Genomic DNA, 23,117 nt, shown 5'->3' on the forward strand with positions numbered 1-23,117 from the left:
TTTCAGGCGTAGTGCAACCATACAATGTCAGATTTCTCTAACATTGCGAGGTCTCACTCACGACGCACAACGTTGTAAATAAACATTTTCAAACTGTAATTTTATTTTATTGATTAATATTATGGTGATTTAAAGTTTTTGTTATTAACTAACACTTCAACATCCGCCACAAAATGAAAGAGATCTCAGATCACAATCTACAGTTAGATATTCTCCTCCTTAGTATCTTTGAGCATATTTTGTCACACTCTTGTAAAGACTATGGACCAACTTTAAAAAACAAAACAAAATTTGTGAAAAAACACATACACAAATCATTTCTTAACTAAGCAACTGTTTCTTAAATGATCAGACACTCACCACATTGATGTTAACATCACCATATATTGTGGTTTCTACCATGATTGGAGCAAATATTGTCCCACCATTCTTCTGGTCAATTGTGAAGTTAAGCTGATTAGGGATCTGAATTAATAGCTGTCCGAATGATGTAAAATTATTATGCAATCGTTGTGGAAGGTTGTTAGGCTGTTGGTTTGTCATGTTTCCAGAATGTGTTTGAATGCTCAGCGTCTGAACATCACCATCTGTTAAAAAATTTACATTTTTTAAGAAGATTAAAGATTGAGAACGTATGGACTACTAACAAAGTAAATTATAAATCTTTTCCTACGTTTGATATTCTTTTTTCTGATTTTTTTCACTATGGACTTTATCCTTTTTAATGCTGTTTTCTCTCCATATTTATTCTGTAGTTCCTCTACTGTGTCTTCCAACCTCCCTGTTGTTCTTCTCCAGCTGTGTTAACCAAAGACAAGCAGTTAGAAGAATATAATGTATGTACAGCAAAAATAAAGTTAACATAAAATAAACACATTCATACACCAGTTCAAAGTCAATGAACCGGCTGATGCTGCAGGTGTTAGAGCACATGATGGATGGTGAACAGACGCACATCAGGTTAAACCAGAGTTAAAACAGTAGTCTATGTTAGGACAATAGTATCTGATAATAGCTGATAACGGTCATAAAGTGCGAGATAAGGTGCAAGTAGCCAAACTAAATATTTCATATTTGACAGAATACAACGACAAAAATAATCAGGCAAACTAATCAACTTTTTTTCTAATTTCACCATTTTAAACTTAAAATAGGCCTATATGATACATGTGATTTAATGTGAGAGGAGAAGAAACAAAGCCATTTTCATCATATTAATAATGAATGTGTACAATTTGATAAACATATTTACCTAACACCCATAGCCTTTAAAGTAAATTAAGGCTAAGTTCCTTTTTAACTCAGCCCCTGGTCTAGTTAGAACTTAAAAGTGTGGGGCTCAATATAAGTGTCATTTGGAACTCTTTTATCAAAAATATGTTGATAATGATTAGTTATGCCAAATGATAGTTTGGCATGCATGGGATTGTGTGTCCATAGGCTAGTGAGAGAGAAATACTTTTATTATAGAAATGCCTATTTTTTATTCTATTCTTTAATCCACGCATAAAATAGGTTTTTATACCTGCTCAAGTACTTCTTGATGAGTTTCTTCTGTATTAAACAGCGAATCTTCTCAGTCAGATCGTCGCAAGATCTCAAGAATCCTCTCACACTGCTCGTGTTCACGCGCTCCATCGCTGCACTTGTGTGTATGACTCGAACGATTCAAACTTCCATAATGTGGGTTAAATTACATAGTTATTTATGGCTTTCCTGATGACAACACCCTATTCAGCCCCTCCAGCGGGGCGGGTGAGCTGTTGTCCTGATAAATATTTCAGGACATTGCACGCTCTACTCTAGCTCTACTAGCCTCGGACTGCTGCGCTACTGCAACAAAAGTTGAAAGTCTTGTTTGTCTGAGCCTGACGCAAACTTTTAACCCCAAAACACAAACTTCTGTGCATTAACGCATAAGGCACGATTGTACCGCAAGGGAGATTCCAGGAACATTCCGGGGAACATTCCAGGAACGAAAAGTATCTTTCATCATCGAATAGTGGACTATTCGAAAAGTTGAAAAAATGGCGACGCAAAACCCGATGGAGAACGATTATCATCCGGTGTGTGAGTGTGCCACGGGCAAAGAGTGTCGTTTAAGAGCTGCGCTGGACTCTATGTTTAAAGATCATTTTAGAGGCCAAATGGTTGGCTTGATGCACAGGATCATCGACGCTGCGTGTGATATGAAAAAAGATTGTGCGCAGGACACCAAACGTGTGACAAATCTAAAAAATGAAATGGATGACGTAAGAGGCTTGACAAAGCCATGGCCTGATGTAACGCCCATGTTTTTTGACGGCAAAGAGCCGAACGGCGTAATCCTCAGAAAAGTTCTGGATGTATTGCGTGAATGTTGTGACAAATTCAAAATCATTGAAATACTCGCTATATGGACATTTGTAACGGATCTCTGTGCGTCACTGGTGTCAAAAAATGCAAAAACTGACGTTGGGGAATTAGTTGAAAGTCTGGTCAACTATACCCTGGAGCAAAACATGATAGCCTGCAGAGATTTTCTATTCTGGTTAGACCATCTGTAAATGTCTTTCACTCAAATTTCTTCTTCAATGTATGAAAGTATAATGTTGAAATAAAAATCTGGTAAAAAAATGTCTGAGCTCATAAAATAGTATACATGATTTAGAATATTTCAATATTTGTTTTCTGCATTTTAATTACCGTATTCCCGAGGCGGCAATACAGTTGTATCATATCAAATGATACAACTAATTTGCCTGCCGTGTACAGAAGAAAGGACATTTTGTGGTGTTGAAATTCGAATTCATCAAAATTCATCATAGAGGGAGGAAGCACATACCCCCTACGTAGACCTTCTATCTGTTCGACGACTAGTCATGGACACGCCCTGTGGTCCCATTATTTTTGTCTTCATCAAAAGTGCCTTTTCCCCACTTCGCAACTGAGAGCTTTCCGCCCCTGCGACACCCGTAACATCGACCAGCACGGCATCCGTTTCAGGCCAAATGGAGGAGCGGGTGGGTTACTTAAACCTGGATATGTCTCACCAGGATATGTCTCACCAGCGCCCTCCGGCTTGTCACAATCCTGGCATGCGTCGGGAACAGGAACGCCTTGACACCTTTCAGAATTGGACTCCTGCTACAGTAGCTCCGGCCAAGCTTGCCAAAGCTGGTTTCTACTACCTTGGCCAGGGCGACAGAGTGGCTTGCTTCAGTTGTGGAGGCCATCTTAGCAACTGGGAACCGGGAGATCGTGCAGTATCAGAACACCAGAGGCATTACCCCAACTGCCCCTTCGTTCGAGGTGACCATGCAGATAATGTACCTTTATCTAGCCTTTTCAATGTATCGGCAATGCAACGGTGTGAAGAAAGGTCGCTCACATTTGTCTACTGGCCCTCAAGAATAACTGTTCGACCAGACCAATTGGCTAAGGCTGGTTTTTACTATGTTGGTCGTAATGATGACGTGAAGTGCTTTTCTTGCGATGGTGGACTCAGATGTTGGGAGTCTGGTGATGATCCATGGGTAGAACATGCCAAGTGGTTTCCAAGATGTGAATACCTGCTGCAAGAAAAGGGCCAAGAGTTTGTTCATCAGATTCAAGCAAGATTTCCAAGACTATTTGAGCTGCTATTGACTAATGGAGGCAGCGAATCGAGAGAATTTGTGAGAGAACAAGAGAACAATCCTGTGGTGAAGTCTGCTTTAGAGATGGAATTTGAGCGTGGCCTGACGACCGAGACAAATGAAGCTGCATCACCGAGTCAAGATCTTTCAGACTTGCCTATGGAGGAACAGTTAAGAAGACTTCAAGAGGAGCGCACATGCAAAGTTTGCATGGATAAGGAAGTGAACATTGTCTTCATCCCCTGTGGTCACCTAGTTGTGTGCAAAGAATGTGCGCCTTCTCTGAGCAAGTGCCCCATATGTAGAGGCTTGGTCAAAGGCGCCGTCCGTACTTTCCTATCATAAAGTTTTCCTATCATTTGGATTTGCAAATTTACATTTAACTTGATGAATAAAAACAAAGGAGAAGTTTATTATTTTCACTCAATCCAGTGACAACAGTTTTTGGATTTACAAACATTTAGAAAGTAGTTAGGATGCGCATGCTTTAAGTTAATGTTTTTTAAGAATAATTTTGTGCAGGCTTTAAGTTAATTTGACCAACAAGATGTTATTTGAAAAGTAAGTTAGTTGAAATTAAAATGTGATATAATTACCGAATTCAGGGGTGTTTAATAACTTCAATAGTTATCAAGCACCAGCTGATTTAAGTTTTTCTTCAAACAATGAGACAAAAGTGTTTTTGTTGTATGCACAGATTTTGAGGGTCGCTTATAGAAAGAGGCGTCCTTGTCTTTATTTTTAAAAACATAGAACCAGAGAACCTTGTGCGGCATATAAAGGGTTAAAATATACATTTTAGCGCTATTTACGGTATAATAATATAATATAATAAATGTCTCGCGTATCAAATCAAGATTCAAATCAAGATACAAATCAAGCCAATTCATGCGAATACCGTCGTGTATGAACAAAGAGATATATAACAAATATGATATCCCGGGGAAAGTGTAAAGAACACGCCATAAAAAAACATTACAATCACACCCGGCAATACGGTAAGTGTTACGCTGGTGATGTTAAACAATTTCAAAACAGGGTGTTTCAGAAGAAATGTAAACAAAATCTTTTAAACAAAGTCTTGTTTCAGAGTCGGTACGCTCCGGTGAAAACTGTGAGAACTTTGATGAGGCCGAGAACACTAGCGCTGTTATTCAACAATTATTTTCAATAATATTGAAAAACGGTTCAATAACAATGTTCAATATAAACAAGAATCCAATGTGTGAATCCTATGTTTCACATATAACCGATGATTGTTAGATAGTTAGATGATTTATCTAACGATTGAAATTGACGATAGATTAAATATTTCGGCATTCTGCCGAATAAAACTCTGGTGTCAAAGTGTGGACGGAATAAAAAATTAATCAATTCACATGAAAATACCACTTGTCAAACGTAATTCATTAGCTTAACCGTTGTTTAGCGACACACACAAAATAACAAAATAAGTGTAATAGTTAGACGAGTTTGAAGTGAACATGTTTGACCACGCTCTATGTACTTTTTGCAAACTGTACAAAAAGAAACAAGATGTCAATGACAGACATTCAAAACGGATCACTATAGTGGCTTTTCTGTATTTGTTTTAAATGGCTCATGATGATGCATTTACTTTTAACCCAGTTGACCTCTAGAACTTACTTTTCGTGTTAATACTTTGTGTGATTCGTATTTGTGTGATTGATATCAATTTAGTCAAACTATCGCTTAAATTCTTAAGCGTCATTTATTTCTATAAACGGCTCTCAAAGAAACGTCTTCACCTATAACACACACACACACAGTCCAACGTACAACATGTGAAATGGTGTCGCCTGCTATCTGAACAAGATGACTAAATCTAGCGGAGTAATAAACTTTTGTGTATTTATTTGTGTATCACAAATTCTTAGTGATTTGGTCTTTTTGAATCTTACATGGACACGTGTGATTCCAAAGATGATGTTTTAAAGTTATAGGGTGTGGAACTTTGCATCACTACGGTGTGACAAAATATGCTGCCGTGTAAAAATACGCCCAAAGATACTAAGGAGGAGAATATCTAACTGTATAGTGTGATCTGAGATCTCTTTCATTTTGTGCTGGATGTTTAAGTGTTAGTTAATAACAATAACTTTAAATCACCATAATATTAATCAATAAAATAAAATTACAGTTTGAAAATGTTTATTTACAACGTTTTGCGTTGTGAGTGAGATGTTAGAGAAATCTGGTTGCACTACGCCTGAAACTTAATCATCAACATCTAAACTAAACATTATCATGGTTTAGTTGTATTTTTCTTAAAAATGTTGTGTCAGACGTATTTGGTAGCATGATTATCTTGTTTAATCGTGTATTCAGTCCATATTTATCAGGTTGATATTTAGAAATAAGCAAAAAATACATTTATAAATCAAAAAGAACCGGTTAATGGCCTTGTGTCAGAACACAACAGGTCTTTTTATTCTAACTTTGAAAAGTGTCATACAGTATTTGATTTTTACAAATACCTAAACCAACGGGCCTAAACCGTTGAAGGCCTTCTGAAACTTCTGAAGGTCTCTCATGTGTAGATTGAAAAATGGTATGTTGTCATTTAAACATCTGAAACTAAAGGTACAGGAGTTTTTTATTAGCTAAAATCATTGTCTGTATTCATAAAATATGTCCTCATGGGTGTAAAATGATCTCTGCCAATGATCTGAGTTAATTTCTTATCTTTATTTACATGGGACGGGTAAGTCCAAGGAGGCTTCCGTGTCGTTCCGCCATCTTGAAAAAGAGCAGAGAGGGACAAAAAGCACTAGCACGTTTCATCATCAACACTACTATAGTCAACAACCAAATTATGACTTAAAAACGTTTTAAGTATTACATTAAAAAGGCGTCATTGACAAAAATTGTAATTCTGGATTAAGTAATAATTATTAAGTAATAGTTTAAGTCGAAATGATGACTTAAAAAGTTGAAATTATGACTATGCGTCATAATTATGAGATGAAAAGTTGAAATGATGACGTACTAAATTGAAATTATGATAAAGTAAATGTTCCATAGTGAAATTTTCTGAATTCAATATAATTGTATTTGTGAAAATGATTCAGTACCGAATCTTCAAGAAACTGCTTGTTTCTGCAGTTCGTGTAGGCCTCTAAGACTATGAATTACTAAAAATGATTATTGATGATTATTCGACTATTGAGTAGCAGCCTGGACAGCCTGGATGAAAACCAGGAATCCTAACCGCTAGACCATATGGAAGGCGTTGATACTGCCCCCGGCACATTTGAAAGGCTGCATTGCAGGGTACAATATAATGCAGGATCATAGTTATGCCGAGCCACAGGAGAAGGAATCCTCGTCCCCAAAAAGCTAAAATTTAATTTATCGGTATGTAAATAAATATTGGGATAGCTTTTCCCAGGCGGAAAGAGCTAATGAAGGAGAAAGACTTTGAAAGGGAAGTTGCCTGCTTTCTTCTCGACGGGTAAGTCAAAGGTACGGTCTAAATGACAAGCTTGGTTGTGTAAATCATTATATAGAACGGTAGAACATGTACGGTAGATCAAGTAACAAGTACATCATAACGGTAGAACATGTACAATTAAACTCAGGCACGTGCACACATAGACATCAAAGGGGGCTTGAGCACCTGCCCTTTTTATTCCTGGAGAGAAAGTGCCCTTTTTTCTGGGGTGCTTTTTTTCTATTTTTGAAAAATAATATATATTCCTGTTTGCGCACAGCTTCCCTGTCAAACAAATATATTTATTGAATTAATTAATAATAATTTAGCCGTAAATAAAATGACCCACATGATGACCTTTCACCTCATTCCTCACGCTGCACGCACATTTTCTTTTATTTCGCGCGGCTATGCGCACTACCAGAGGATGTCTTCAAATCTGCGGCTGCTGGTAAGTGGCGTTTCATTCTCAGCGAAGTGATTTTGATGTTCGTTTACTTATTATTATTTTACAAGGACGACGTGAAGAGAGCATGCAGAGATGTTGTTTATATTGCTGTGTGTAACGTTAGGCTATAGAAGTAACTGTTTTCCTGAATGCCATCAAGATTGAAACCGAGACTGATTTCATAGCAGGTCAATAAACAAATAGTTAAAATTTAGTCACTTACATTTTAGACGCAATGACTATTTTTGTTCTGTTTCAGCAGCGAAAATAGTTCCAAACAAAGATCACTGCAGAACCATAACGCATCTCAGAGCAACACTTGTTGCATTACTGAATGATTCAGCATTTTGAACGAATCGGTTGAGTCAAAGATTCAATTACCCATTCATAAACTGCCTCATTCTGAATAAATCAGCCGTTTGAATGAATCGTTTGAATGAATGACTCAATGACTCGCTCATTAAGACGGTCGCCTGCCGCCTCCTACTGGCGGTTTAGTTTTATAAAGTATCATTCTTTTCAACATTCCTTATTTGTATATTCAAAAATATTTAAAATAATCCAAATTAATACAGTTATAATTTTTCAATGTTAATTATTTAATTTGATTGGTAACAGAGAGTGTCTTATTATTTTAATTGAATATATTGATCAAATTTGAGAATTTGAAATGAAAGATGGAGCATACATTTAATAAAATTAGTGGAAAAATGCCCTTTTTAAAAGGTACAAAAAATTAGTGTTTTCAAAGTGATGTAATGAAACATTGACAATTTAAGTTTGAAGGGAGAAAAGCCTCTGTTTAGGCTATTAAGGAAATGTAATTTTGCCAAAAGAAGAACTTTTATTTTAAATAAATGTTCGTTTTAAATCAGCCTACTTCAGTGTGATATGTTACCATATTTTCATGCTTAACACTGAGAATTTGAATAATTGTAATGTGATGATCAGATGCAGATATCTAAATCAAAGAATATGGGCGGTTTTGCGGGTGGATTATTTATTTTTAACAGTGGATTCGGGTGACTCAAAGTGCACCAGATTAATGAATTTATCTTTAAAACGTACAAAATTTTCTTACGGGGGGGCATGCCCCCGGACCCCCCTACAGATACCAAGCTCCACCAACAAAAATAATGTGGGAAACACATTAGGCTATATGATGATCTACAAAAAAATACTCATTTAATTATTATTAAAATACATTATTAGGATTTTTACCACCTCCGCCTCATTTTGAGGCTGTAAAAACCCTGTTACTGTATTTTGATCACAGCCCTATTTAAAGCCTTGTTCCATGTGCCCCCTTTTATACTTTGAGCACCTGCCCCTCCAGAGGTCTCTGCACGGCCCTGATTAAACTCGATGAAGCACTATCGGAAGACACGTTGTCATAGATTCTTGACGCATAACGGCTACCGCAGTTGCAACGCGCATTTGAAAAAAAAAAAACGAGTAGATGGGAGAAATCTTTTTAACAAAAAAGCCTCCAAATCAAGGAGGTCAAAGGGCATGCTTACTGCTATAGCTCCCCCCAAAGTCTGTTCATACGGCCACCATCAACAAATGCTAACATTTGAAACTTCTACATATATTTTGAGTAGATGGCCGGTGGTATATTCTCAGTAAAGGGTTTCACCCTAGTTCGGGAGATACGAGTAAAAATGATCTTATACGATCTTATACTTATACTTTGAATTAAGACGATGTGTGATTTTTACTTATCACACATTGCATCTCTCAAATTGTGTGGTGATTTTCCAAATGATACAACTTTGTCTAAATAAGAGCAATGTAAAGTCCTAGGATTTCTTAAAAAACATTGTGACAAACTTTGACAACATGTTTCATGTTGTATGTTGTATGTAACAATCTAAAGTTTTTGGACAGACGCTGCTTAGTAACAATAATACATAAATCTTCTAAGAAGATATGATTTTAATAAAACTTTTAAAGATTTGATTTAAACTTTTAAGGTTATGCTTTTAAATGAAATTAGTGTAAACTCTGGAAAGGCGTTAGCAGACTAGATTTACTGCGACATTGTCCGCCGAGACTCATCTGGTCTGTCGCCCTATATCCTGAAGCTTCAGTTCACACTGTAGTTTATCACTGGAGGATTTTTGTTTTGTTTTGTTCTGTTATATGACAACTTAAACTTTTTGCTTTTTTGGATCGTTTTTATCATTGCATAAAGAACTACTTCGCCTCTCTGGAAATGTAAGGTGTTTTTATTGAGCTAAAACTTTGTTTACATTTTATTAAATTATTTATTTCATTTTGAAAATGTAGTTTTCTGTGATGGTCGTGTTTAGGTGTATGGGATAGCTATGGAAAGCCCCCACCATAAAAATTGAAACCCCCAGATGGACAAAAAATGCTGGTTGAATCTTTTTCATATAAATGAGATTTAAGACGACCAAGTACAGTTTTTGAACAGACATTGTTTAATAACAATTATACTTTAGGTCACCGTTAAGCAAAATAATTTATATCATACATAAGTCTTCTAAAAGATAAATAGAAGATGAGTATGTATTCAAACTTTAAAGATTTAATTTAATCAATCTTTTAAAATATCTAATGTAAACTTTTACTGTTACATACAGCCTGTGCCTGGCTATGCAACAGAGAGGGGAGACCACGCGGATTATTTGATTTCAAAAATATATTTATTAAAGATAAAGAATGAGCAACGTAAAGGTATGCAATCAGGGTATGTGAAGTGTCCTGCAAAAGGAAACAAAATCAGCAAAACGGTGCAGGAGAAAAGGAGAAGCGGCGAACCCCCTTCAACCAGATCTGGAGAGCTTTTAACACCCAGGATACTGGAAACAAGCACACGCGGTCCTGGAGCAATCACCCGCAACACGCCACACCTGTGCTCCGCTCACCTATTAGGGGAGACGCAACAAACAGGCAAACCGCAGAGGAGGAGGAGCTAACAGGTCCAAGACCGTAACATTACGATTATGATTTGAAATAAATTTAGTGTGTACAAAACTTTGGCTCTGTAAAGGCGTTAGCAGACTAACATGACATACGCTCTGTCACCCGATATCCTGAAGCTATCATTATTGCCCTTGTGAAAAAGAAGTGTGCTTAATTGTATTGAAAGCGTACTTTTTGTGTGCTTAAAATAATCAAAGTATACTTTTTGAAAAGTGCACTTGCAGATAATATAATAAAATTAAAATTAAAGACCACTTAAGTGTACTTAAAGGGAATACACTTTAATGACAATATTTATTAACACACTTAAGTGCACTTTTTACAAATGCACTTTGTAATAATATCTAATTAAGTTTAACTTAAAGTAAGTACACTAACATCACAATATTTATAAACACACTTAAGTGCATTTAAAAAAATGCACTTTGTAATAATGTCTAATTAAGCTTAACTTAAAGAAAGTACACTTTCATCACAATATTTATAAACACACTTAAGTACAATTTTTACAAATGCACTTTGTAATAATGTCTAATTAAGTTTTACTTAAAGAAAGTACACTTTTATCATAATATTTATAAACACACTTAAGTGCACTTTTTACGAATGCACTTTGTAATAATATCTAATTAAGTTTAACTTAAAGTAAGTACTCTTTCATCACAATATTTATAAACACACTTAAGTGCATTTTTAAAAATGCACTTTGTAATAATGTCTAATTAAGCTTAACTTAAAGAAAGTACACTTTCATCACAATATTTATAAACACACTTAAGTGCACTTTTTACAAATGCACTTTGTAATAATATCTAATTAAGTTTAATGTAAAGTAAGTACACTTTCATCACAATATTTATTAACACACTTAAGTACACTTTTTAAAAATGCACTTTGTAATAATGTCTAATTAAGCTTAACTTAAAGAAAGAACACTTTCATGACAATATTTATAAACACACTTAAGTGCATGTTTTAAAAAATGCACTTTGCAATGTCTACTAAGTTTTGCTTAAACATACATTTTAAATAATTATGATTTATAGTGTTTTAAATTTATTAAAGTTAAAGTTATAAGTTATTAAAGGGAATTTATTTTGATGTATTGACTAATATATAAAATAACAGTTTTAATGGAAAACATGGAAAATAATTGATTTTAATTCCAACTCAAGTGTGTTGTCCAAAATTAATTGGTTAATGTATTTTAAATGTGTTTTGTCTATAATATATACTGTGTGCATTATGCAGTTGAAATGTATTTTTCCAATACATCTGCTTATACAATATAATCCAGTACAACTTATTGTTGACATTTTTATCACCAGCCCTTGCTCTATGAACTCAACTAGTGTCAGCTTTCTACATAATATTTGAAAATAAAATGTAATATATGAGAGGAGTCTAATAGTAATGTGTTGTAGCTACTTTACATCTGTGAACATAATACAAGTTTTCAATATCATTATGTTGTTCTAAGTCAATTAAACACACATTTAAAATTGTATTAATTGCGAGCAAAAGTTAAACAAATGTAAACAAAATGAATTTGCATTTAAATTCAGTTAAAATACATTTAATTTTAATCACACTAGACTACATTGAAAAAAAAAGATTGACTTTTAGTTACAGTAGGTTAATGAGTAAAGTTTTGTGAACTTACAGAGTTTAACAACACAATGAGTTAGAACAACTTTAACTTAAACAGAAAAGCTGAAATAACATTTAACCATGCATGATATATGAATATGTTGTTTAATGCGCATGCGCGAGAAATACTACGTCATTATGACGCTCTACTTCACTAGAGTTTGAAAAATGCGCTATGTTTTGCGATGCGTGATGATACTGAAGCTAGCCAAACAAGAGAACAAAAGGAGCACCACGTTTGGATGTTTGTTTGCAGATGAGACGTTATGCTGCAAATAATCAATCAAGTAAGTATATATTGATGCTTTCTTTAGTTAATTATTTTTTCACCGTAACATGTCAGTTGCTGAGTGCATTTTAATCGCAGATATTATAAACTCAATACACTCGGGAGGTGAATTAATCATGTTTTCAATAATTTATATATGATTGCATTCTAATAATGTCTTACATTGTAATGTGAGGAAGGCGTGTGTGGTCGTGTTCGAGGAATTTGGTTGCTGATTTTTTTTTTAAACCAAACCGACTTTTTTAATTATTTTAAACAAGCTACTAAACATTTGCTGAATGCTGATCCAATATTGTAACACTCGAAGACGTTTATATACATTTAATACAAATAATCAATCTTATAACCACCATAAATATTTAATATATTAACGTTACCCACCTCTAGAAAAAATGCTTGTAATGTGTTAAATTTCATTTTGTATTTAAAGAGTTGTTCAATTACTATTTGTTTTGGAATATGTAATATTTTTGTGTTTACCTGGATTTAAACATTCATTTTGCAGGATCAGTTCATATTTGTTATTGGAGATACAGTGCAAGCGGTGTGGAATCACAGACCTGTATTGATGAGGTGATGTTACAAGATTTATCATGACAGCACATCCTGATCAAGCTAAAACACTGCTTTCAAGTCACTAACTAACGTTATCCCTATAGCTTTTAAATGCTTTGAATCTTTTGCATGTGCAAGTAATAAATTCCCACCTGTGCATTTACACCTGCCCTATAATCATCATATATTTTATAGGTAACAAACCAAAGGTAGAAGGCTTGCAGCATTGCTGTGTCAACTGTGGTAAATACAGGAACAGGAACATCCTTCATGAAGATAGCTATGTGGGGCAAGCTTAAAATGTAAGAATACCTTTCTTAATTTGCATTGGTCCTGGGTTTGCATGGGTCATATACTGTATCTTTGTGTAATTGATAAAGTTATGCTTAATTCGCTGTAAAGTAGCAATAAAAAGGTTCTCTATTTTTAATCACTTTAAGCCCAGTGTCAGTAAAGATGGCGTAGTCAGTGGAATCCTTTTATTGATTGATAAAATTGTTAACATTTTGCAGATACTGCAAGGTGTATTTCAACTTTGAAGTGCAACTGTATATCTATCTCTTTCATTCAATTGAGCCAAATATAATAATGGACTGGATCTGTATTATAAACAAATTTTCTGTTTTTTTGTTTTTTTCCTCAAGGCATTTTTTTCTGACTTTCCTGCATCTTTGAAACATTTCCATTCACATATACTCTGGAGAGCATCTGGGACATTGACATAAACAGCACTTTCCAACAACTTAAAAAATTGGGTGACAAATCATTTTGATTTTTGTGCTTTTGGAGTTCTTCAGTGTTTTTTTTTTTTTTTTTTAGTGTTTTTTTTTTTAGACAAACTTAGATTCACTGTAATGCAAGCATTTGGTCCTGTTTAATGTTGGTGCTGGTAAAGGTTTAAAGGGATACTCCACTTTAAAATGAAAATTCTGTCATCATATACTCACCCTCATGTTGTTTCAAACCTGTATGAATTTCTTTCTTCTGCTGAACATCCCTTTAAGAGCTAAATAACAAGGTTCTGTAACTTTTAATTAGGTCTCATTTGTTAATATTAGTTTATTTTATAGCCAACATGATATAACCAAGACTAATATTATCTTACTTAGACTAATAAATGCTTAAAGTATTATTCAATCTTAGTTCATGTTAACTGAAGTAGGTAACTAGTATATTTTTGTAAAGCATTACCCAAAGGTCTCTTTCCAAAACTGTTTGTGTTTATGCATAGTGTTTCTTGGGGTTTTCTTGTGCATCAACAGAAAGGTTTTTATGTACTTCTTTTAGAGATTATTTTGTCAGTAAATTTAGAGGGTTTTACATTTAGTTTTGTTGTTTGTAACATTGCATTTAATTCACACTTAAGTGTATTGTTAACTGACATTAAAGTATATTTTAAATCACATTAATTGCGTGTCATTATATTGTGTAGTGCACTTTAAGTATATTTTAAAAACACTAGAAGCAATTATGAAAGTAGATATAAAGTTGTAATAAAGTACAAATTAAGTTGTTCCAAAAAATCACTCTTAATGGCAACTTATTACATTTTATTTCAACTTAATATGTGATATATTTGAAATTAATTGCAATTAATGTGCATTCAGTGTGTCGAAAACATTGCATTTAATTCACACTTAAGTGTATTGTTAACTGACATTAAAGTATATTTTAAATCACATTAATTGCGTGTCATTACATTTTGTAGTGCACTTTAAGTATATTTTAAAAACACTAGAAGCAATTATGAAAGTAGATATAAAGTTGTAATAAAGTACCAATTAAGTTGTTCCAAAAAATCACTCTTAATGGCAACTTATTACATTTTATTTCAACTTAATATATGATATATTTGAAATTAATTACACTTAATGTGCATTAAGTGCGCCGAAAAGATGGCATTTAATTCACACTTAAGTGTATATATATTTAAAGTATATTATTTATGTAATAAGTACACTTTATAAAAGTACACTTAAGTGCACTTTTTTTTCACAAGGGTGTCCAGTAACTTCTTTCTCAGCGCTGATCGAAAGGACCTTATTTCTGGAAGATTCCCAGTTTCTAAATGTTCTCATGGTTGCTCTCTCTGAAGATAGGCCTATGTGGTTGTCATTTTCTCACAGATACAACTTAAGAAATTATTGAATATTTCACAGGCGTGAGATGACTTGTTACGCTTCAAATTTCAAATTATTTTACATACCCATTATAAATAAATAAAAATACTTTAAGTTCAAGTCAAATTTTTCCACAGACCATCGTTGTAGAATATTTGTTTTTTATTAAGACTTTTAATAATTTATTTAAAACATCTTTTATTTTTAATAGATGTCATTTAAACTTTTAGGATTATAAGTTTAACACACCATTCAAAATGTCTCATCCCATCACTGAATACACCCCTCTGAGTCAGAGACGCTGGTGTGAGAGAGAACCACTCTGTGATTTATGTCTCTTAAGAGCTTCTTGAACATGTAAGTTCAAGAGTTGTAACTCTAAACATGTCAGATGAATTTTATTTATTCATCTAAAACTAAAATAATTGGTTTCAGTAAGATATTTATTTTATATTATTGTATATGATGTTTAATCTCACTTTCACCGTGCTCAGGAATGTGGATGGGGGATCCTGTTTCAGATGACAGAGCTCACATGTGAAGGGGCGCACACAGACACAGACACACACACACACACACACACACACACACACACACAGACACAGACACGTGTGTTTTACTTTGTGAGACACATACAATAGACGCGAGCCTGCCAATGTTTTGAGACTAAAACTGAAAACTTCACTTATCTAAAACTGAAATACTTGGTTCGGTAGATTTTATAAGTATTTCATTATATACTTTTAAAAAGAACAGAATATTTTTTCGTATAGACAATGATGTGTTAGGAGCTACTTCTTCAACTCTCTCTAAAATAAGGTAAGACAATTTTATTTATTCAGCTGAATGAATTGGTTTCAGTATGCATTTCATTTGATATTCTTTTATTCATCTAAAACTAAAACAATTGGATCAATAAGATATTTATATTATACTTTTAAAGGCATGTTTTCAACTTTGGTTTAATTATTTTATTTTATATTATACAATTTATACACTTTTAAAGAGCAGAATGTTTTATGTAAGATGAATTTATTTATTCAGCTAAAACAATTGGATCAATAAGATATTTATATTATACTTTTAAAGGCATGTTTTCAACTTTTGTTAGTGTGAGATTTCACCGTACTCTGGTATGCAAAGGAGGGGGTCAGAGCTCAGACGGAGAGGGGGCGCGCATAGACACAGACATGCGCACGCACCATTCTGAGTGCTCTGGTGAGCTCATTCAGGAAAAACAGTGTTTTTTGTTTTACCACTTTTAATAATTTAACAACTCTATTACAACTTTGAATAATGTATTAAATTTAAAACATTTTTAAACTTTTAGGATTATAATTTCAGCCCCTTATATCTTGATCTCTGAAGTCAGAGACCGTCCAGACTTACAAACATGTAAGAAGATTTTTATTTTTATTCTTTTTAGTAAGATATATTGTGTAAGCATTTCATTATATACTTTTAAAGGATAGAATGTTTTTTCAACCTTAGTTTAATTATTTTTGTGGACATGAATGGTATGGACATACTTTTCAACTCTCTAAAATAATAAGGTAAGATGATTTTATTCATCTAAAACAATTGGTTTTAGGAAGCTTTTGATTTTATATTCTTTTAAAGAACAGAATGTTTTTCAAACTATTGCTAGTGTGATATGCAACATTATGTAGATTTTGTAAGTATTTCATTATATAATTTTAAAAAGAGCAGAATGTTTTCAACCTTAGTTAAATTGCTTTAGATTATATAATTTATATTATATAAATTATATAAAGGATAGGATGTTTTACATATGAATGTGAAATAGCTAAATGTTTTTTCAACCTTTAATTGTTTTAGATTATATAATTTATATTATATAAATTATATAAAGGATAGAATATAAAGGATAGAATGTTTTATGTATAAATGTGAAATAACTGAATGTCACATATATGAAATAACTGACCCCATTTATATACGTTGCTCAGGAATGTAAAGGGAGGGGGCGCAGGCCTCTGACACAAGCCATATAACCACACACGCACACACATATAACTGGGACAAAGTTCAAACAACCGGCAAAAACATCTGTTCTATTAATATAGGACAAAACTATCCGTCAAAATTATGATTTAGTCCTAGCTAGGTCATAGTTCAAAACTAACTGTCAAAAAACATGATCGATAGGCTAGCAGGGTCAATAGGTTAATCCCATGACCTCATTACGGAAGTTCAACCCATCAATCATAAAGGTCACCGGAAGTTCAACCTGTCAAAAGGTCAAAGGTCAAAGTCGTAAATCATTTTGACACATGTCCCCTCATAAGTACTACTGACTTAGCCTCTGATTTTGATATTTTACACTGAATAGACACATTTGTCGCTTTCAAAGCCTGTTTAGCAAACTTGTCTGCCAACTCATTACCAGCCATACCTACATGAGCCGGAACCCAAACAAACTTTACATGTGTCCCCGCATTTTGAATACTATGAAGCAAAGTCAATATCTCACACACAATATCATACCTTTCACTAGAGTTACCTAATTTAAAATTTTCTAAGGCTGACAACGAATCTGAACATACAACTACTCTTAGTGGTTTAATTTGTTCTACCCACTGCAACGCCATCACAATTGCTATCAGCTCTGCTGAGTACACTGATAAATGATCCGAAACTCTTTCAGAAAACTTAATATCAAACTCTGGTATCACATATGCGATTGCCACTTTCCCTGTATCTGGTTGCTTTGACCCATCAGTAAAGATTTGCACGTACCCATAATAGTTATCCACATACCTCATAGCCATTTGTCCACTATCCCCCTTATAATTTTTAATCTTTTCATGCAAAGTTATATCAGCGTCTGGAACCAGTAGCAGCCACGGTGGGTGCGGTGGATAGACTACAGATTAACTAAATTTGAAATTTTCTACAGCCGCTTGCTTTACCTTTTCATGTATACTTGCACTAAACGACTCTCTTTTACTTTTTGCCTGCTCCCATGTTGAAATGAGGACACTTTTAGTTGGATGGTCTTCCATATGCCCCTTTAAATGAACATAATATGACAATGACATTTGCAGTCGCCTCAACTCAAATGGCATTTCACCTACTTTAACCTGAAGCGCTGATATAGGGGAGGTTCTCATTGCTCCTGAACATATCCTGAGGGCCGAACCCTGAATAACATCAAGCTTCTTTAATTCAGACTTTGTAGCAGACCCATAAACCATGCACCCGAAGTCAACAATAGTCCTAATTAATCCAACATATAATCTTTTCATTGAAGTCATATCTGCTCCCCACTCCTTATTGCACAAGCACCTAATTATTTTAATGACTTTTTTACATTTGTCAACTACCTTTTCAATATGATTATGCCAGGTAAGCTTAGAATCAAAATGCATACCTAAAAATCTCATACAATTTACTCTTTCTAAATCTCTACCATACAATTTAAATTAAAACCTTTCTTCAATTTTTTTAAACGAGAAAAATACTACCTTGGTTTTCTCAACAGAGAACCTGAATCCCCATTTCCCAGCCCATTCTTCAACAGAGTCGATAGCTTTTTGCAAATTTTTAACAGTGAATTGAACATTTTTACCCCTTTTCCAGAGAGCGCCGTCATCTGCAAACAATGATTTGCCTATACTATAATCAAGTGTATCATATATATCATTTATCATTATAGAGAACAGAATTGGTGAAATAACACTTCCTTGGGGTACACCATTTTCCACAAATACGCAATCAGAGAAGCTACTGTTTATCCTCACCTTCTTTACACACTTGGGCCTTCCTTATATCACTCTCCAATTTAATAACTGGGTCCATAATTGACCTTCCTTTCCTGAAGCCGCTTTGGAACGGCGTTATCAAATTCCGAGACTCAACATAAAAAGTCATTCTCTCCACAGTCATTCTCTCCATTAGCTTACCTAGGTGGGATGACAAAGCAATTGGCCTACAGTTAGAAGCCACAATAGGATCTTTCCCCGGCTTTCTAATTGGAATAATAACAGCCATCTTCCAGCTCTTTGGAATTTTCCCTTGTTCCCACACCTTATTAAATAACTTCAACACAGAATTAAGAGCCTTGTTACTAAGATGTTTCAACATTGCATAACTTATTCTATCTTTTCCCGTAGCTGTTACCTTCGCCTTGCTTATAGCCTTTTTTAGTTCACTTACTGAAAATCCTCTACATTTTCTAAAAGATATTGATACTGTTTTTTTGTTGCCGCTCTTCTATGTCTTTCATCATCAGTTAAGTTGAGACTACTATGAACATTAGCTATATCTTTGACCATTAACGCTGCTTTATCTTCATCCTTCACTGCCACAGTCTCACCATTCTTAAGGACTGTATAGCTCCAAGATTGCCGCACCCCACTCATTTTTTTAACAATTCTCCATACATCATTTACGGAGGTTTGCCTTCCTATAGTGTTACAATACTTTATCCAGTAATCCTTTTTTACTTTCCTAATTACTTTCCTCACCTTAGCCTACTCTCTTTTATATTCCAAATACTTTTGAAAGCTTAAACCAGGGTTCACCAATCTCGGTCCTGGAGGGCCGCTGTCCTGCAGAGTTTACCTCCAACCAGCTCCAACACACCTGTTTGAAAGTTTCTAGTATGCCTAGTGAGACCTTGATTAGCTGGTTCAGGTGTGTTTAATTGGGGTTGGAGCTAAACTCTGCAGGACAGCGGCCCTCCAGGACCGAGATTGGTGAACCCTGGCTTAAACTATTTTAAAAATCTTTAAACGCTTTATTTCTACTGCTTATTGCTTGTGTGCATTCATCTGTCCACCAGGGTACCAATTTCCGCTTCTTACTTCCCGGCCTCGACTCGGCAATAGAAGCTTTTGCAGCTTCCACCATAGCTATACTAACATTTTCAGTAAATTCATCCACATCATCTATCACCTCAACTTGACCCATATTCCTATCACTTATAAATGTAAACATTATCCAATCAGCTTTATTAAAATTCCATCTTTCAGAGAAACACTGGGTCACATTGCAGCTCCTGCTACCCATCCTACACATAATCGGATAGTGGTCACTTCCAATCGTTGACTCACTATAAACTTCCCATATTATTTGACCTGCAAGAGACTGAGAAACTAAAGTCAGATCTAATACGGACTGCACCCTCACCCCAATACGAGTAGGCGACCCATCATTTAAACAAACCAACCCTTTCCTATCCATAAGTTCTTCTAAAACCAAGCCATTGTGATCCGTTTTATCCCCTCCCCACAGGGAACTATGTGTGTTAAAATCTCCTAACCATATTATTTTGCCACCTTCTTGCCCTTCAACCAACTCTAGTGCATCAATATCAAGTCTTTTACAGGGATTATAAAAATTTACAACATTTAAGCTACCATTATCACACCAAACCTCAGTAACTAAATACTCTAATCCTTCACCCTTACCTAAAACTCTGTAGGGAACCCCCACCTTAATAAAAGTAGCACATCCACCCCCATTACTATCACTCCTATCACTTAGCTCACACACATACCCATTTAAAACAAAATTCAGATGAGGTTTCAACCATGTCTCAACAATGCAAATAATCTCAGGTTTAGTCTCTAATTTGGAGATAAACCTCTTGAGCTCTTGCCCATTTGCCACCAAGCTTCTAGCATTCCACTGTAGAAAATAAAAGTTTTTTTTTTTTTTTTTTAGGTTTTTAGGTTTTAGTTTGTAAAATCGACGCAGGCAACTGTGAAGACGGCTGTGATAGGGATGCTGGCTTCTCAGATTTATCTGTTCTGAAGTTCTTCATAAATACTCTCCCACGTAATATCTTTAATACCCAGATATCTATTGGCACTTTTAACCACAATGGCTGTCTTCTCAGACCTGTGTTATGCTTGTGATGTACAGTTTATAACTTCTGCAAAAAAGCACAGAAACTCTTTCTTTTTAACAATCAGGAATTCCTTATCAACAACTGAGGTTTTTCCGGCTCTTGCTGCCTGTCTCACTAAATTTGGCTCAGCTTGAACTCTCTTAGCTGCCTCAGCATAAGACAACTTTCCTTCAGCCCTAACATGCTGGATTTCAACTGCTCTCTTTCTGGCTTCACACTCCCTGTACCCGACACTATGCGCTCCCCCACAGTTGACGCACTCCTCTTGCACCCCAGTTCCACATGCACCATAGACATGTTCTCCTCTACAGCACCCACATGTTTGTGTGCCTTTGCAGTAAGCAGCTATGTGACCATATTTCTGGCATTTAAAACACCGCAACGGAGGGGGCACATACATCCTTACATTGTAGTTCAGATATCCAACAGTGACATATTTAGGCAGCTTTTCCCCTTGAAAATCCACTAATACTGATAGACTATCAACCTTCTCTCCAGACCTCCATGTTTTGAGCCTCTTCAGGCTAATCGCACGTCCTCCCTCAATACTATCCTTCAGCTTTCCCAAATCCTCGTTTATGGGAATACCATAGATAACTCCCCTACACACCTCTCCTGCCGCCATTCTTTTCTTCACCTCCAAAACTTATTTTTTGCAAACACTCTTCAGCTTTAATGATTTCAACTGCTGACCCTCGTCTTTACACACTATCATCAAATCACCATCAGAATGCACTCTAGCTCTGGTTACCTCACCCACCTTCTCACGCAAAAATTTAGTGAGAGCAACAGGCCCTACTGACTTAATATCATGACCCTCTTTGAACTTTACCAGCACTTTCAATCCTTCTTGATCCATTTTCCGCCTCACCACTCGTTCACTCGCGTCTTCTGACTCGCTGCCATGACTTAGCCCCCTCTTCCTTTGAGAATTAGCCTCACTACGTTCACCCTCATCCATACTATCCTCACTCGACACCAGCGTCCCCCCCCCCAACCCTCAACCCCCAACAAAACCCACTACAAATTTGATGCACACGCACAGTGAATAACCACTACAATTCAGAGTGCAAATATGTTCATGCACACAGTAAACACCATCACACATGATACACCACACAGTAATGTCTCTGCCAATTAAAAACGAAAAAGTACTGAGTCAACCTGTGACATTAACACACAGCCTTAGGGTCCCACAAGAGGTTATTATAGCAGATGTGCATTGTCTTGATATCAGGTAGCTGCCAGTGTTTTCAAAGTAACCTCATTAAAGCTGTCTGTTTGAGCCGTCAGCAGTCGACAGTCTCCTCAGGACACTAGGGCCGATGACACACTGCGGTGTTAATGACTGCGCTCACCTCTGGGCCGCATTTGGGTGTGCCCCGTGGCAGACCAACAAGGCTCAATGTAAACAGTTACTGTTTCGTGTTTACAACCTTATTATAGCATATTTGAATATGTCAGAATCACCTCAAGTGGTTTTCTTTGGCAAATCTCTTCACCGGAAATTTTTTGGTGATTTTTATAAAGAAATTAAAATGAGAATTCACTGTTTCCAAGCATGCCTAAATCTAGTCTTATTAAAAAATTATTGCATAAAAAACTAAGGTCCAGTTATCACGCAAGATGGACTGTTGATGAGAAACATCAACACTCCTAAACAACACATTACAGATTCCACTAATTAGGGTTGGGAATCAAATATTGATTCAAATTGTGGAATCAGATACCTAATGCCAAGTTCACACTGCACGATTTTCAAAGTAGTTGGGTCATGGTTCTTTTCACACTGCATGACTATCTGGGGTAACATTCAGTTGCTGGTGTGTTCACATTGCCCGATGGATCAGGGGGATCAGGGGATCAGGCGGCAGGGGGTTTCACACTGCATGACTTTACAAAAGAAAGAATCGCCGACAACTTCTGTCTGGTCCGCAAACTACGTTTCACAACCAAACACGCGAGAAGTGATAAGGAAATAACGCAAGATCACGCGTGCGTGAGACCGGAGCTCTCGCAAGACTTAAATTGTTATTAAAAATGATAGCCTGCAAGAAGATTGCGATCCAAATTGTCTGTGCACTGATTTGCAGCAAAAAGGAGAAAAATAAACAGTTTATGCAGGAGGAAATGGTTAGGAAGGCGAGGGGAGCA

At 35.4% G+C, this 23,117-nt stretch overlaps 2 protein-coding genes and 1 long non-coding RNA gene across 4 annotated transcripts in view; 2 read left to right on the top strand and 1 right to left on the bottom strand.

Annotated features, from left to right (window-relative positions):
- Window positions 1-23,117, top strand: part of col25a1 (collagen type XXV alpha 1 chain) — a 1,104,568-nt gene that overhangs the window by 787,487 nt on the left and 293,964 nt on the right. The window lies entirely within an intron of this gene.
- Window positions 509-1,684, bottom strand: LOC307155590. The gene is made up of 3 exons (XR_013820529.1): window positions 1,526-1,684; window positions 674-792; window positions 509-587 (listed from the first exon to the last, which is right to left on the bottom strand). It is a non-coding gene; the product is annotated as an uncharacterized lncRNA (long non-coding RNA).
- LOC307156270 (putative inhibitor of apoptosis) lies at window positions 2,991-3,962 on the top strand (the record flags this gene model as incomplete). Its single annotated transcript, XM_079867564.1, has 1 exon — window positions 2,991-3,962. The coding sequence occupies one exon, from the start codon at window positions 2,991-2,993 to the stop codon at window positions 3,960-3,962; it is 972 nt and encodes a 323-aa protein (XP_079723690.1).

This window comes from Squalius cephalus, assembly GCF_949319135.1.
Source record: "Squalius cephalus genome assembly, chromosome: 3".
NCBI lineage: Eukaryota > Metazoa > Chordata > Actinopteri > Cypriniformes > Leuciscidae > Squalius > Squalius cephalus.